Source organism: Chiloscyllium plagiosum, chromosome 39, assembly GCF_004010195.1.
Source record: "Chiloscyllium plagiosum isolate BGI_BamShark_2017 chromosome 39, ASM401019v2, whole genome shotgun sequence".
Classification (NCBI taxonomy): Eukaryota; Metazoa; Chordata; class Chondrichthyes; order Orectolobiformes; family Hemiscylliidae; genus Chiloscyllium; species Chiloscyllium plagiosum.
Genome location: NC_057748.1, coordinates 6,522,017 through 6,539,422, shown reverse-complemented (window position 1 = coordinate 6,539,422; position 17,406 = coordinate 6,522,017). Strand labels below are relative to the sequence as shown.

Below are 17,406 nucleotides of genomic sequence, written 5' to 3'. Positions count from 1 at the left end.
TGTTCTCCCCGTGTCTGCGTGGGTTTCCTCCGGGTGCTCCGGTTTCCTCCCACAGTCCAAAGATGTGCAGGTTAGGTGAATTGGCCGTGCTAAATTGCCCACAGTGTTAGGTGCATTAGTCAGAGGGAAATGGGTCTGGGTGGGTTGCTCTTTGGAGGGTCGGTGTGGACTGGTTGGGCCGAAAGGCCTGTTTCCACACTGTCAGGAATCGAATCGAATGCCAACTGTTTTGGCTCTGCCATTTGCAGCAAAAATACTACCAGGTCTTTCCCCCTTTCAAGCCTTTAACATGTGTTCCAACATTCAGTGCCTTTTGTGCAATCTCGTTTTGCACACCAGTTTACAAAACACTGCAGTACACCAAGAAATAAACAGCATTTCATGGATGTGATGTGGAAATCTGAAAAGGGCTTTGGGTGGGAGTTTGTACTAATCTCACTTAATGACCTCACTAAAACTGAGTTCTGAAGCTTGAGATCTCGGACTCAAAAATACTGTACTATACCCTCCTGTTTTTTATTTAAACACAGTCTGTTACCTCCACCTAGTGGTAGGATAGAATAATGACACATGGCACAAAAGGTATTTAGGAAATCTCCATAGAGGTCAGGGCCCAGTGCCGGGTATCATTTGTACAGATTGAGAGAGAACAATTAAAAGGAGGTGCCTTGGGAACACAGGCATCGTGTGCATTATAAAGTACTGAATGACTCTCCACAATGAAATGGTCTTCTGCCTAGCTGAGAGCTTGATAAATGATTCATTCCAATTAGACTTCTTTCAGAATCTTTCCTGACCTTGTGATGCTAAAGGCACATTATAGACAATAAAACTTTTTTTAAAAATGTAGTCACTATTCCAATGTAGGAAATGTTACAATCAAGCAATGCACAGTAAACTCTCATAATTAGCATTGTGATCAAGTAAATTGCTTTAATAATGTAGGGAGAGAGATAAATATTGATTAGGACATAGAGGGTAACTCCACTGTCCTTCTTAAAAATAATGTCACAAGCTATTTTAAGCATTTGGTATGGGTGGTCTCAATTTACCATCTCATCTAGAAAGTGTTTCGAAAAGAGGGTGTGAGGTATAGGGAGAGGCTGAATAGGTTGGGACTATTTTCCCTGGAGTGTCAGAGGCCAAGGGATGACCTTTGAGAGATTTATAAAATCATGAGGAGCATAGATACGGTGAATAATCAAGGTCTTTTTTTCCCAGGGTAGGGCAGCTCAAAACCAGAGGGAATAGGTTTAAGGTTAGAAGGGAAAGATTTAAAAAGGGAGCTAAGGGGCAACTTTTTCACACAGAGGGTGGTGCGTGTGTGGAATGAGCTGGCAGAGGGAGTGGAGGAAACTGGTACAATTACAACATTAGAAAGGCATCTGGATGGGTATACGAATAGGAAGGGTTTAGAGGGATATGGGGCAAATAGGACTAGATTAATTTAGGATATCTGGTTAGTGTGGATTCGTTGGACCAAAGGGTCTGTTCCTGTGCTGTACACCTCTGTGACTATGTCACCTGAGTGCAGCACTCGCTCAATGCTGCATCCTGTCCTGGGTTAGGTGGTCAACAATACGGAGTGGGCCTCGAATCCTGAAGCTTCTGACTCAGCAACAAGTGTGCTACCCAGAGAGGTCTGTTCAAACAACAGACAGTGTTCTGAAATGACGCCTGTGGAACAGCTTTGAAGAAAGGTCACTGAGCTGAAACATTAACTTTGTGTCCCCCTCAACAGTTGCTGCCACACCTGTCGGCCACTTCATGCATTTCTCTCACATCAGATTTCTGGCATCCTCAGTACCATGCTTTTGCAGATCTGTTGTCAAAGTGGCTTGTGTGTCTGCTGATGAACTCATACTGACCTACTGGCTTCCAGTTCTTCATTTCAACATCCATGAGCTGTGCCCAGCCAGCATGGTGATAGAAGTGTCGCACTACCAACGGGACATCACAGTCTCGTGATTCACGGATTGGCTTTCCGTTGTCTAAGCTCTCCAGCACGCTCAATAGTCTCTGGTGCTTCTGAACATTTCTGGCAACACTGCAAAAACAGAACACCACACCATAGTCTGCAGCATTCCAAAATATATGTTCCTGAACCACTCACATAACAGTTTGCAAGTTATGACATGCACAGTGCTAAGAGGATTTTAAAAAATAATTTAATAGTAGCATACAAGAATGGCTCCAGCCAAACCCATTCAAAAAATGCATTATAATTTAGAAGGAAATTTGAATGACTGCTATGGCTATTACTTACCATTAATAACCTCAAATGGTGGAAGCCAAATATTTCTATGCACACTGCAGCCTCATTTCACATATTAAGACTGGAAATCAATAGATGTAACAGTTGGAACTCTGATCAGCACGTGCCTAACATTTGCAATACTGTACAAGTTTACTGTAGTTGTTAATGGCATCTGTGATACTGCCATCAGCCCAATAATTTAGTATAATGAATAACTGGCTCCACAGCACAACTGGACGTCCCTCAATTGCTGATTATGTCAAGATTCAAAGGCTGAATGGCCTCCTCCTGCTTCTATGTTTCTTATAAACAACCAACGACTTCATCACCCGAGAGCTGATACCTCTACTGAATGACCTAGATTGATTTGAGATTCATTATCTGCCCAGAACTGAAAGCCAATTATTTTAATGAGATTTTGTAAAATGGTTGAGCACTGAAACATTTTAAACACAACTTTTCTTCCTATATGTCCAATAAAATAAATCTCTGAAGAGCCTGCTAATGAGAACAGTGCAGAGACACTAATTAGGTAGACAAGTGACCAAGACAGTGCTTAGCAAAGCTGAAAGTTGAAAAAATATCCTTTGCACAAGAAGCAGAACCTGGACAAAACTGGTATAAAAGCAAAATACTGTAGATGCAAGAAAAGCTAAAAATGCTAAAATAAACAGCAGGCCAGTCAACATGGGGTGACAGGGAAGGGCAGTAAATCCTTCAAGTCAATGATCTTTCAGCAGGGCTGTCACATTCATCAAGGTCACGGGTCTGATGAAAGATCATTGACCTGAAATGCAAACGGTTTTTCTCTTCACTGCCACTGCCTGACCAGTTTAGTGTTTCCAGAATTTGTTGCTTTTGTAACCAAATTAAAATTTTGATAACAATTGGGCCTGAATGGAGTCATTGCTGCTGCTGCTGACTCAGTTCCCAGATTCTGCAAAATTTAGGGCTAAATGTTCATTGTGCTGTGATCTAAAGGCCAACATGAGACTGCCTGAATTTATTTTAAACAACACCTCTGCGCGAACAAAGGGTAATTTGCAATGCCATAGCCTGGGGAAGTAATTCAAACCCACATCCCACACTGTGACTTAGTTACTTTCTGGAACATGACACTGCGCATCATACCTGTACAGATATCTTGCTCGCACGTGACAAGGCAGCTTACTCCAGGACTCAAAAGCTCTCTTTGCAACTTTCACCGCCAGCTCTATATCTGCTTCCTCACCTTCAACAGTGTCGGCCAAAGATTCCCCTTGAAAGAATAAAATATTTTCAATGAAAGTTTGATGCCTTGGTTGGATAGGAGCACAGTTACAGGAGGTGGCCAGCCCCTGCGGACTATTCCACCAGTCGATGCAATCATGCTTTATTTTTGTCAAAGCTTCAGCCACTTTGCAACTCCATCTACTTGCCTCGGTCCCTCATTCTGTCAGACACACAGCTAGCAAATATCTGTCTATCACAGATTTAGGATGGTTAATTTATCCAGCAGCTTCTGCATTTTTTAGGAGAGCTCTACACATCCACCACATTTTGTCATTATCATCTTATCTTAGACTCTGCCACAAGCAAAATAAAGTGTTTTTTCCCCTAAGTACCCTACTAATTCCTTTAAAATACTCCCTTAATCACAAGATACATGGCTCATGAAAGAACTGCAGTGAACATCTACTCCTGTATTTCATCCCATTGTTGGTAGCATGGGGGCTCAATGGTTAACACTGCTGCCTCACAATGCCAGGGACCTGGGTTCCAGTCCACCCTCAGGTGACTGTGTGAAGTTTCCATGTTCTCCCTGTGTCTGTGTAGATTTCTTCTGGGTGTTCCAGTTTCCTCCCACAGTCCAAAGATGTGCAACTAAGGTAGACCCATAATGTGCAGGGATATGCAGGTTAGGTGGATTAGCCATTGTAAATGGCAGGTTATGGGATAGAGTGGGATGCTCTTCAAAGGGTCTCTACGGACTCGATGGGCTAAATAGCCTATTTCCACATTGTGGGAGTTTGATGACTAAGTTCTGCTGCTGAAATGCATATCTATGTTTTTGTTGCCTCCAGATTCAACTCTTCTGACGTTCCCCATAAATGTCATTCTGTCGTCCACGCTGTACAAATATGACTTAATTAAAACATGTCCATATCCTAATTTACACTGTTCCATTCACCTATCACTGAAGCTTTCAGACATACATTTATATCTGATTTATTATGTTAGAAACACAGCACTGGCATGACAACACTGCACTCCCTCTGCACAGCACTGAAGTGTTAATCTAACTACGTGCTCAAGTCCAGGAATGACAGACTTGACCTCTCAAACTTCCGACTCGGAAATGAGCCATTTTCCTCCTTCTCCAAGAAATGTAGCACAAATTATTGCATTCCAAACTGTCTATTACAATCTCAGGAAAGCAACCACAGGCTACTCAAAATATATATGGGAGCTAATACTATAACTCAAACTGGCTTTTCAGTACAAGACAGGATTCCACTACTCTCTTTATCAACTATCCAAGTAAGGGAGCTGGTATGGAGATTTAACTGTGTATTATGTGTCAATACAAATGTATACAAAATCACATTTAAGTGAAACAATGCCAAATAGGAAAAAATTGCTTTGTTCACCAAGTGCACATACTGAAGCATGAGCTATGCACAAGACCTGAAGGGTGTAAGTTCCAGGAACATATAAAGTGTTGAGTGGCAAAGAAATACCATTACCCTGTACCCAGTGAAGCCTCACTGAACCATCACCTTATTGCCTGCCTAAGGCAGAGGGAAGGAGTGTTGTAGTGCTTAGTACTGGACTAGTAATCTAGAGGCAAACCCAGGCTTATGCTCAGTGGACACAGATTTAAACTCTGCCACAGCAGCTGATGCAAGTTAAATAAATCAGGTACTGCAGCTCGTCTCAGAAATGGTGACTAACTATCAGATTGTTATGAAACCCCAACGGGTTCACTAACGCCCTTAAGGGAATGCAATCTGCCATCTTTACCTGGTCTAGCCTACATGTGATTTCAGACAATCACAGCAATACAGTTGACTGGTCATCGCCCTCAAGCCACTTAGTTCCAGGGCAATTTAGGGATACTAGGATTGGTGGAGTAGCAGATATTGAAGGGGACTGTCAGATAATACAACAGAACATTGATAGATTGGAGAGTTGGGCACAGAAATGGCAGATGGAGTTCAATCTGGACAAATGGGAGGTGATGCATTTTGGAAGATTCAATTCCGGAGCAAACTATACAGTAAATGAAAAAGTCCTGTGGAGAACTGATGGACAGAGAGATCTGGGTGTTCAAGTCCATTGTTCCCTGAAGGTGGCAACGCATATCAGTAGAGTGGTCAAGGCAGCATATGGCATGCTTTCCTTCATCGGAGGGGGTATTGAGTACAACAGTTGGCAGGCCATATTACAGTTGTATAAAACTTTGGTTCAGCCACATTTGGAATACTGCGTACAGTTCTGGTCATCATATTATCAAAACGATGTGGATACTTTGGAGAGGGCGCAGAGGGGGTTCACAAGGATGTTGCCTGGTATGGAGGATGCTAGCTATGAGGAGAGGTTGAGTAGATTAGGATTATTTCCATTGGAAAGAAAGAGATTTTGGGGGGGGGGGGGGGGGGAAAGAGAGCTGATTGAGGTCTACAAAATCATGACAGGTGTAGACAGGGTGGATAGCAAGAAACTTTTTCCCCCCCCAAGAGTGAGGGACTCAATTACTAGGGGACACAAGTTCAAAGTGAGAAGGGAAAAGTTTTGGGGAGATATACATGGAAAAGTCTTCATGCAGAGGGTGGTGGGTGCCTGGAATGGATTGCCAGCGGAGGTTGTAGGGGTGGGAGCAATAACATCATTTAAGATGTATGTAGACAGATACAGGAATGGGCAGGGAGCAGAGGGATACAGATCCATAGAAAATAGGCGGCAGGTTTACATAGAGGATCTGAATCAATGCAGGCTTGGAGGGCCGAAGGGCCAGTTCCTGTGTTGTACTGTTCTTAGTTCTAATAAGAAATGCTGGTTTTTCCAGCTATATCCCCATTAAGAAAATTTTTTTTTTACAAAGGTAGTAACTGGTTGAAGAAAGGGGGAATCAGCAAATAAGACTGAATGTTTTCATAATCTCCAATGACAAGAGATGAAGATGCAGATGGGAAGTTGTGGTATGCTTCTATTTGGAGAAAAGAAGTGCTTCTTACCTGTAGCAGGGTTTTTTGATGTGGAGAACTTACGGTTTTCAGGCTTCACCCATTTGCCTCCAATGAAATGACCGAAGCATCGTTTGTGATAATCCAGCCAGGCCTGATGCAAAAAAACTGTATTTAATAAAAAGATGTTTCCCATCCCTTCATTGAGCTACTCTCCTGATCCTTCGACACCAACACTTAAAGACAGGTTTTACAACACAACAAGCAGCTCTTTGGCCCATCATGTTCACACTGGCCATCAGTTACTTATTTCCCAGGATCTGCCCCGTAGCCTTGTATGCTACATTGTTTCGCGTGTGCATCTAAACATTACTTAAATGTTGGAATGGTTCCTGCCTCGACCACTCTTTCAGACAGTGAGTTCCAGGTACATACCAATCTCTGGGTGAAAAGAATTCTCCTGAAATCCCTCTAAGCCGTCTATATTTTTGGGGCCTTCAACTATCCTTGACAAAGTTAATATTTTGACAAACAAATCTAAGCATGCCCCAAATTGTTAGCAAGAAACACCAAATGATGATCGGGGTGGAAAGCAAGTTGAGATTCACCTCTTTATGGCTAAAGGCTGCTTTTATTTGACTCTTTACCTCACAGGGAGATCAGTCAACTCAGCACTAACCAGAGATCAGAACTCACGTCTTGTCTTGTCTTGTCTTAATTGACTCCTTTCTGAAAGCCACATCAAATGTTGCCTTCACACTGTGGGTAATTAGATAAACTGAGGAATTGCTTAATTATGAGGCCAGAGTTAGGACAATTGTTGTTAAAGAGATTTGCATTTATATAACACCTTTCATGACGCTGGGATGTCGCAAAATGCTTTACAGTTAAGTAAGCAACAAAGTAGTAAATTTTCTACACTAAGCTCCTACGAATACAAATTGCCGAATAATTTATTTTCTGTGATAGCAGCTGGAGAACAGGAACATTAAAGAAGAGACAGGAGGTAGCCCTTCAGCCCCTTGAACCTGCTCTGCTATTCAATAAGATCATAGCTCATGATTATGGCCTTGATCCCACTTGACTGTTTCTCATAAAACCAGACTCCCTGATAGACCAACAAGTTGCTTAACTCAGCCTTGAATAAGTAAAGTTACTTGAATGTATAAAATCTAAATATAGGTCAGGACATTAGCAATATCCATGGGAGCTTATGTATCCATTACAGGGGCAATCTGGAGCTTTGCTTTACCATCTCATCCAAAAACCTTAAATAATGTATTTACAGTATTGCATCATGAGTGATTTGTGAAGTCAATATTACAGCTCTATAAATCAGGAACAAGATTTAGGATTTTTTTTAAAACACAACGGACAACTCTGCTAGGTTTCTCATCCCACATGGAGGAAAATTCAAGATGTGATGAAACACAAAAACCTGTGCACTTGGAGAACCAATTAAGAGTGGCAAATTTCAAATTAAAATGCCCAGGCTAATGTTCTGGGAACTTGGGTTCAAATCCCACCAAGGCTGTTGATGGACTTTAAACTAAATTAATAAACATTGAATTGAAAGCTAACTTCAGGAATGGTGACTACAAAACTATCATCGCATTTTGCTTTTAAAAAACCCATCTGGTTTACTAACATCTTTTAGGGAAGGAAATCTGCCACCCTACATGGTCGAGCTGACATGTAACATGTCTGACTCTTAACTATCCTTATTTCAAGGGCAATTAGTGATGGGCAACTGACCTGTTTTTTGCAAATATATACTTTAGTAGTAATAGGAAAAGGAAACAGTTACTGAATCAGTTCATTTCTATACAGTTTTTGCATAAGAAGAAAACAAACACTGGGATTTGACTTTCTCAATAGTTACAAATAATCTAAAGGCATTTCTTAATTAAGTTTGGTTTCTAACAACCACTTAACTGTATCTGAGGCACCAGAAGATTCCATAACTGAATGCATCCCTGCTGAGCTTTGGCAGAATGACCTCAGATGGTGGCCTTTCCCCACTGTGTCTCGGTGGGAGCTGCCCCAGGCTTTAGTGCGTCCCTCAGCATGTGGTCCTGGACATTGGAACGTGCCAGTCCTCAACACTCGGTCAGGGTTAACTCTTTCAACTGGAAGACCAACAAGTTTCAGGCAGATCAAAGAGCATCTTTTACCGAGATGATGATCTTCCAGGAACAGTTTAATGTTTGTCTCTGTGTATGGCATGGGGAACAGCCCATAGAGCACGGAGTTCTCACCAGGATGAACCGCGCCAAAAACCACTGCATCTTTTTCCAGACAAAAGGCACATTCCAGGAGATTGTGGACAAATGCTGACCCTGCCAGCAAACTCCACAGCCCATGAACAAGTCTTTTTCAAAGGTTTAATCATCAGAGGCCAACTACACATCCTTCAAAAGGTGATTGTTTCTCCACATGTTGTGTTAATTATTTGACCCCTCAAAACCCAAAAAACCTGCACTTAGACCTGGAGCTGAATGGAGAGACAAGAAAAATTAACAGATCACTTGTATGCTCGCCCAATAAGGTTTTCCATCTGGTCACAGGATCTATTTGCTTAATGAGTGACTCCAGTGAGCTGGCATGATCAGTCCCACATTGATTAGATCGGAATCAGATTCTGCAGTTAAAACAAAAATCAGCTTGTAAATGCCCAAGTCTTCACCAGTAACAAAAAATTCTGACATCAATTCTAAGAGTGGCCAACAGCCCTTTAAAAGGAAAACCACTGCAGATGGGATCTCAACCCAAATTTTATCCTTAGATACAAGACAATCTGAAGTTCTTGTGGGGCAGGGAGTAGCATTGAGACTGCAAGCCCCGAGTTCAAACTGCATTCCAGGATCACTTGGCCAAGGAAGATGCGTTTGTAATACAACCAAGTAGTTGATGTACCAACCTGCAATTCTTTGCAACGCACACCAGTTGGAGAAATCTCTGATCAGCCAGGTGACAAAGAATATTGGAGCCTCTAACATCATTATGCAGAGCACCAGTGCAGACAATGAAAAAAAAACTTTACACTGCCACATCACAAATTGAGTGAATGGTAATACATCACTACCACAAAGGAATATGACATTTCACAAATATTAGATGGCCTGCTGTTCATTTTATACTCCTTTATCACTTCAACCCTAACTGAGAGTGAGTCAAATGGTAGTCCTGTAAAAAGGAAGAATTTTTCACACATTTAAAAATGCACTGTCCTCACTGACAACGCGTCAAAATATCAAACTGTTCACAAAATGTTCTGGGACCTAGATTCAAATCCCACCATGGCAGACGGTAGAATTTGAATTCAATAAAAATCTGGAATTAAGGATCCAATGATGACCACAAATCCATTGTTTTTCCTACAACTGACTATCTGAAGTTCACTAATGTCCTTTAGGAAAAGAACATGTTACCCTTACCCAGTCTGGACTACATGCGATTCCTGATGCATAGTAATGTGGTTGACTCTTAACCGCCATCTGGGTAATTAAGGATGGGCAATAAATACTGGCCTATCCAGCAATGCCCTCATCCTGAGAATGTATTTTAAAAGCTGATTTTTTTTTTTTTAAGAAAGTTGTTGATCCCTTTCTTGATCTCAAGAACAAAGCTTTTCAGATGATAATCTCCGTTTGAAGTATAAATAACTATTGGAGCTAAGGAAGTTGAAATCGTCAAATCAGGCTGGAATTGATAATACTTGTAGCTCCAAATCTGAAAGTAAAGTAAAATGTACATCTAAAAAGTTGCTGTGAGGATTTGCAGATGTCAAATTGTTGCAAACGTCTAAAATTCAATTTAATTGAAAATATAACAAATCAGCCACACGGTTACAATGATAGCCCAGCAGAAGACAGACTAGAGTGTCATGCCATAACATTTTGTATCCTTGTAGCACCTTTGAACAATAAAACTTTCCAAGATACCTTAGTGTTAACAAACAAAGTTTGACACTAAGCCACTTAAAGGACTTGGTACAAGTGAGAATACAGGCAAGAGTTTAAGTGACCTTAGGTTTGTGGACTAAAGGTTAGAAAGCAGTCAGTAGGAAAGAGCCAGGTCTGCAGGCAATAAGTGTGGCTGAGTACTGTTCAGTTCCAACTCTTTTTGACTTAAAACTTGGTCTTTAAAGCCCTTTATGGAAAGCGAATGCAAGGAAAAATACACTGCACAGAAATGTATTTTTACAATCTATAGATTGTATATTTGGAAGAACAAGTGTCAATGCTGAACTCCCAGCAAGGTCACAAGTTAAGTGGGAAAATTGAGAATTTATAAATGGACTCCTTAGAACAGAGAACATTAAGGGAAGATATCATGTGCAAAATTATCAGGGATTTTGATAAGAGAAAGTACAGTCAGCAACCAAAGGTCACAGATATTTTCTAATCAACCTATTCAGAGATGTCATTATACGCCTCTGCAGCAGGTGGGACTTGAACCCAGGTTCTAGTAGGGACACTAGCTCAGTTTCAAAATAATTGGCAAGTGAACAAGAGGGAAATGAGAAATATTATTTTTACACAAAGGCAGGTGAAGATCCAAAACTTACCATGTTAATGAGCAAGTGATGGAATCAAACTTTCAAAATAATCTGGGCACATCTTTGAAAATGAGCAATTTGCAGAGCTGAGAGAGTCAAAATATATTATGGGATGGAGCTCGGATAGCTCTCAAAGACGCGGCACAAGCAGAAAAGACAATTGCCGCCTTTCGTATTGGTTCTTTGGTTTGAAGCTTTGCAAAATTAGATGACCAGAATTATTTTCTGCTGGTTAACTGAAGCTGACGCCACTAAATTCTTAGTGAGTGGTGCTGCTCGCTGCATTTTTAAACAGGGATGTCAAGAGGCAAGACTGACATTTCTGCAGAATGCATTGCAAGACCTCAAACAGGTAAATTCCTCAGGACACAGAGTGGCAATAAAGCTTCTAGGTGTGATTGGTGCAACAAGCCAAAATGGCAAGTGGAGCTGGATGCCTTATGCCACTGCACCATCAGTGGTGGGAGGACTGAACAGGTATTTTACAACTTACACAAAATAACACAAACATCACTAATTCTAGGCATTACCTACTGTCACAAAACCATGACTGAATCATGACAATATTTGCAAAAGTAATTCTAAAGGTACAAAAAGAAAGGTATAATACAATAGACGTGATTTATATAAAGGGCTGTGGAAGCTCAGACACCGAGTATGCGTAAAGCAGAGCTTGACAGATTGCTAAATACCAATGACAAAGGATATGGCGATAGTGTCTGAAAAGACATTGAACAACCATGATTTCATTGATCAGCAAAGCAAGTCAATAGGTTGAATGGCCTACTTCTACAATGTGCCTTTGCATAAACAGACAAATATACAGCGTACAGGCATAGCTTTAAATCACTGAAAGCAAAATTCTAAATGCAATTTTGTTTGTTCATGAGAACATGGCTTGCACTTATTGCCCATTCCTAATTGTCTTGGAAAGTGGTAGTCAGCTGCCTCCTTAAACCACTGCAATCTGTGTGAGGTACTGTCCTATTGGGGAGGGAGTTTCAGGATTCTGACACTGCAAGGGGCAGAAGAAACAGCAATACAATTCCAAATCAGAATGGTACAAAAAATGGAACCTACCAGTAGTGGTGTTCCTCTACATTTGCTGCCCTTGTCATTCTAGATGGCGATGGTTATGGATTTGGAAAGTTCTATTGAAGGAGCCTTGGTGAGGTCTGGCAATGCATCTTGCAAATTGTGTACACTACTGACACGGTGTATTGGCGGTGGAGGGAGTGAATGTTGAAAGTGGTGAATGATGTGCCCATCAAGCAGGATATTTGTCTTGGATAGTGTTAAGCTTCTTGAGTGTTGTACCTGTATTCATCCAGGCAAGAGGGGAGTATTCCATCATACTTCTGACTTGTACCTTGAAGATGGGAGACAGGCCTTGGAGAGTCAGGAGATGAGTTACACATTGTGGAATTCCCAGAGTTCGACCTGTTCTTGCAGCCACAGAATTTATATGACTGGCCCAGTTCAGTTTGGCTAGTGGTTACCCCAGGTTGTCAATAATGGTGTATTCACAGATGGTTAATGCCATAAAATGTCAGATTCTCTTGTCTGAGATTGTAATTGCATGGCAAATGTGGAGAATGAGTTGTTCGTGCCACTCATCACCCCAAGCCTGGATCAATGAAGGTTTTGTTGCATAGGATACCGACGGGTGTAGTCGTCAAATGTATTCAGTTCACTCACCAGGGAATACCCCCACTTTGACCTGATGACACAGGGAAGGAGTGTGATGAAGCAACTAAAGGTGGTTGGGGCTAGGACATGACATTGAGGTACTCCTGCAAAGGAGTGATGGGACTGAGATGATTGACCTCCAACACACACAACCATCTTCCTTTGGGCCAGGTATGACTCCAGGCAGCAATTAGCTTTTCCCACAATTTTCATTGGTTCCAGTTCTGCTTGGACTTCTTGATACTACACCCACTTTGTTGACAAGGGCAGTCATCATCATCTCAGAAGTTCAGTTCTTTGGTCCATGCTGTAATAAGGTCAGAGATCAAGTAGTCCTGAGAGAACCCAAACTGAGCATCAGTGAATAATTACAAATCGGGAGAGGAAACAATGTTTATTTTACTCTTTATATATAGTTTGCTCAGTGATCAGCATCCCTGCCTCTGAAGCAGAAGCTCAGCATTTGAGTGACACCCCAAGAATCGAGAAACATGATGAAACAAGTTAAATTTCAATCCTGCAAATCCTCTAAGTACACATCAATAATGAGAGAGAGATTCTAGGTCTGCCAGTTGGCGTGAGTACAAAACTTTGAACTGAGTGTGTGCACTTGCTGGATAAGAAAGTGTCTAATTTACTTTATTTTGATTGTAATTTGTAGTTGGCATAAAATGAAATCTGTTTAAAATTTCATGACTGGGAGCTTTGAGCAGGTTTATTTTCAAGGAGTACATTGAAAAAGAAGCCTCATTAAGAACTGGTTGAAATAGGATCCTTATGAACTAACTCAGATATGTCCTTTATATTGGATGCATAGTGGCCAACTTAGTGCAACTTACAATAGAATTCCGGAGTTCAGCGTCTCAAGAAGAATATTTGAACAAAAGGAAGAGATGCTTAGTTTTGCCTAAACAAAGCTGATGGTTGATGAATAGTTCCAGTTTTTAAAAGTAAGAAATGTTTAAGTTGTGTTTAGTACGTATCATTTTTTCCTCTTTTTCTTAAAGATTGATCCCACTGCATTAAAAAAGGAAAAGATTACACTAAAATGTAAACAGTGGGAATTCTTCAGCCATAAAGAGCAAGGTTACAAGTGTTATAAAATTAATAATTTAAATAATATAAGATTCAGATAGTAGATCAGCTGCTGGACACCATAGAGAGACACAGAGACAGCAGTGATGTATCAGTTGTGAAGGGGCAGCATAATTAGGGTAGGTATCATTCTTTACAGAAATGAGCACCAGTTTCAAAGGCTGTTATCTGCCTGGAGCCATGATTATGGATACCAGGGGCTGGAGAGGAACTTTGAGACGGAAGGCAAAGGTCTACTTGTCATTGCCTAAATTGGTATATTTGACATTTATAGGACTAGAAAGGAGATTCTGCTGAAATATTTTGTACAGTCAAGAGCTAAACTAAAAATGCAGGATCTCTAAGGTAATGATCTCAAGGTTACTATCTGTGCCACAGGCAAACTGCGTAAAGGGATACATTAGCTGGGAAGGCAAATAGTGAGCTTGACACAGTCTACAGAGGGTTCTAGACAGGTTAAGTAGGTGGGCAAGAACTTGAAAGAATGCAATATCACGTGGTGCGGTTAATCACTGACCGGAAGATTACTTAAATAGGGAACAACTGCAGAAAGCTGTAATACATAGACATTTAGGGACTTGATGCTAGCTTTGCTTCATGCACAAAGTTACACAAGCACTAGGGAAGTGTTGATCTTTATTTTAAAGGAAATGGAGCAATACAATCTCGCAATAGTCAGATTATGTTTGGAACACCGAACCATTTTAGACTGGAACTGGAGACAGTCCAGAGAAGGTACAGAGGGATTTTCTTCTGATGAGAAATGGGTTCAAACTTACTGGAGTTTAGAGGAATGAGAGGTCACTTTATTGAAACATAAAAGATTATTGGGATCTTTGACAGAGTAGATGAGGAGAGATTGGTTGAGACTATATGAAAAGGGAAACAATGGGGAAATATGCATCCAAGATCACCCATTTACAACAGAGATGAGGAGGAATTGTTTTCTGAGGGTGTTGCATGTATGGAATTCTTTCGCACAGAACGTTGTTGAGGCTAGGTCATTAAGTATATTCAAGGCTGAGACTGACTGATTAAAATATGTCAGGAAACCAAGGGGAAAAGGCTGGAAAGTGAAGCTGAGGTCAAGTCAGCTACTGAGTGGCAGTGCAGACTTGATAATCACAAAAGTGCTTCAGGACCATAGGGCGACTCTCTCATTAGAAAAAGATAATTGGTGGTGATTTAATCTGAGGGTGAACACACCTCCAGTGAGGGGAGAAGTTGAAAAGATACCTCAGCTAGAACACAAAATGAATCCACACTGTTGGCATCACTACACTGAAAACCAGCTATCCAGCCAACTGAGCTAACCAATCCTCTCTGGTCAAAGTACGTGTGTAAAAAGCACTCCTATAGACTCCCTGATTGAACTGTAACACTTCCATATCTACCTCATGTACTCAATCTCCTATTCCTGGAGTAGCAGGTCAGGGTTCCAGCTGGATATACTCAGCAAATAGTCTCTGAAACAAAACTCTGATCACTTCGTCCCTATGAAATGCTTCCATATATTTGTATAACTCTAGTATGATCAAAATTCCACTGAGCACACAAATTAACTACCTTGAGTAGCAAGTAATCTTAGTTCTCTCAGTCTTGTGATTTATTAACTAATTATACAACCAAAGGCTGATAAGTCAAGGCAGAGTGCATTCTATGCTCGGCTTCATTCAGATCAGCTCTGGGAATGTATATGGATCCAAAATTAACTTAACTTCAATGGATACAGTAATACTGAAAAATAGAATTCAAGAGTGTAAATGATGAACTAGTTGAGTCTTTCACCATCCTTTCAAACTGATTCTTTTTAATCATGAGTGAATTGTGAAAAAGGATTTTCAAAGATTGTCTAACATTGCACCTTGTGCTCACAGAATACTTCCCTAGTTAGTCAACAGCATTACAACTACATGTATTTATGAAGCTTCTGAAATGTCAACACCCAATTAGAAAACTAAAAGCAGAGGTCAGCACCTTTGCATGTAAAGACATGAACAACATGGCAGATAGATCTAAGAATATATAAGAGGCCAGAATTAAAGGAACTTAAATTTCTTGGTGGGTCATCGTTCAGTTGATAACACTTGTGTCCAAGACGGAAATTATCACTCATGCAATACTCCTGTACCAGAACACAGGTGCCTTGGGAGACACTACAATTAGGGAGCATTGTGTTATCAGAGGGGCCACCTTTCAGATGACACATTAAACCAAGACCCCATTCTCCCCCTCAGGTGAACTTAAGGCATCTCACAGCACTATTTCAGAGACGTGGACGAGAGAGTTTGATTAACGTCCTGGTCAAATATTTGTCAATCGACCCACATCACAGAAAACAGATTATATTCATTATCACATTGCTGTTGGCAGGAAGCTTTTACTGTGCTCAACTAGCTGCCGCAAATACGAAATTACAACAGTGACCATACGTTGTTGCTAGAGAAGAGTTTTAGGATGCCCCCAGGGGTTGGAAAAGATGCCGCACAAAGTCTTTCCCTACAAGGTTGAAAATCACAACACCAGGTTATAGTCCAACAGACTTATTTGGAAGTACAAGCCTTTCGGAGTACTGCTTCGTCAGGTAGCTGGTGGGACAGAAAGCCCCAAACGTCGACACTTCTGCTCCTCAGATGCTGCCTGACCTGCTATGCTTTTCCAGCACCACACGTTTCGACTCTGATCTCCAGGGCTCACTTTCTCCTCAGTTACAATAAACTCTGTGCCCTATGATCCTGCCCCGCTCGCTACCTGCCGAAGGAGCAGCGCTCTGAAAGGCTTCTATTTCCAAATAACCTTGGTGTTGAGTGAATTTTGTTTAAACCTTTGCCCAACACTGGCACCTCCACACCATTCCTCCACAAGGGCAGCGAGACCCTTCCATTCACTTCAACTGGACCAGGCTGCCATCGTTTTTGCGGCAAAAATCAACGACACTCAGAACAAAGGGAGAGCCAACAAAGCATCGGCAGAGCGGGGTCTGCAAACCCTTCGCCGCCTTTGGAGGAGAAGAGTTTTGAATTTGACAGACGCCCTGCACGTGACAGCTGTTCTCCCCCTCCCTCCCTCTTTGCACGGGCAAAGTTCACCAGAATTTGCGACAACAAAGCCGACAGGAGGCCAGGTCCCCCCCCCCCGGTCTCGTACCTGGGCGTTCTTGGGGGTCTCGGGGGCCGGTCCGTAGCTCATGGTGCTGAAAATCTCAGCGACACTCAGCTTCTCGCTCGCGGCGCCTGCTGCCATGACACCCTCCCGCTGCCTGCCCCCCGGGGCACATCCGCCGGAAGCAGGTCAACGGCACCGCCCTCCATCACCGGCCCCGTCCGCCGGGAGAAGGTCAAAGCGCACCCTGACCAGGGTTCCCCCTTCTAACCCTCGAGCCCAAGATCGTTAATTTCCATTTTCATTCCTTAAGGCCTTCTTTTATTGTTTCCCCCAAAGATTATTTTTTCCTCACGAGTAGCTCGCGGGGGGAGGCGGAGTGTGGCCCCACCTTTATTTGTTTTACTCTCGACGCCGGCCCTTTTGTTCAGGGTGTGTGTTAGTCGCGGAGCGGCTTGGGAGGTTGCGCATGGCAACGGATCGGAGCTTCAGCAGGTGGGTCATGGAATGGGGGGAGGGTGGATGCTGAGGATCGG

The 17,406-nt window shown here is 41.9% G+C and overlaps 2 protein-coding genes across 3 annotated transcripts in view; one reads left to right on the top strand and one right to left on the bottom strand.

The window, feature by feature from the left end:
* aldh16a1 (aldehyde dehydrogenase 16 family, member A1) overlaps positions 1 to 17,097 on the bottom strand; it is an 81,352-nt gene extending 64,255 nt beyond the window's left edge. For both annotated transcript variants that reach the window (XM_043679625.1, XM_043679624.1), the window contains exons 1-4: positions 16,916 to 17,097; positions 6,475 to 6,577; positions 3,389 to 3,515; positions 1,869 to 2,047 (exon numbers count right to left, since the gene is read on the bottom strand). In XM_043679625.1, coding sequence (XP_043535560.1) covers positions 1,869 to 2,047; positions 3,389 to 3,515; positions 6,475 to 6,577; positions 16,916 to 17,011 — 505 coding nt within the window. In that variant the 5' untranslated portion in view covers positions 17,012 to 17,097. The remainder of the gene's footprint in view (positions 1 to 1,868; positions 2,048 to 3,388; positions 3,516 to 6,474; positions 6,578 to 16,915) is intronic.
* A 66-nt stretch (positions 17,098 to 17,163) lies between these two features.
* Positions 17,164 to 17,406, top strand: part of pih1d1 (PIH1 domain containing 1) — a 22,533-nt gene continuing 22,290 nt past the window's right edge. Inside the window, exon 1 of the mRNA XM_043679626.1 lies at positions 17,164 to 17,365. The gene's annotated coding sequence lies outside the window, so the exon portion shown is untranslated. The remainder of the gene's footprint in view (positions 17,366 to 17,406) is intronic.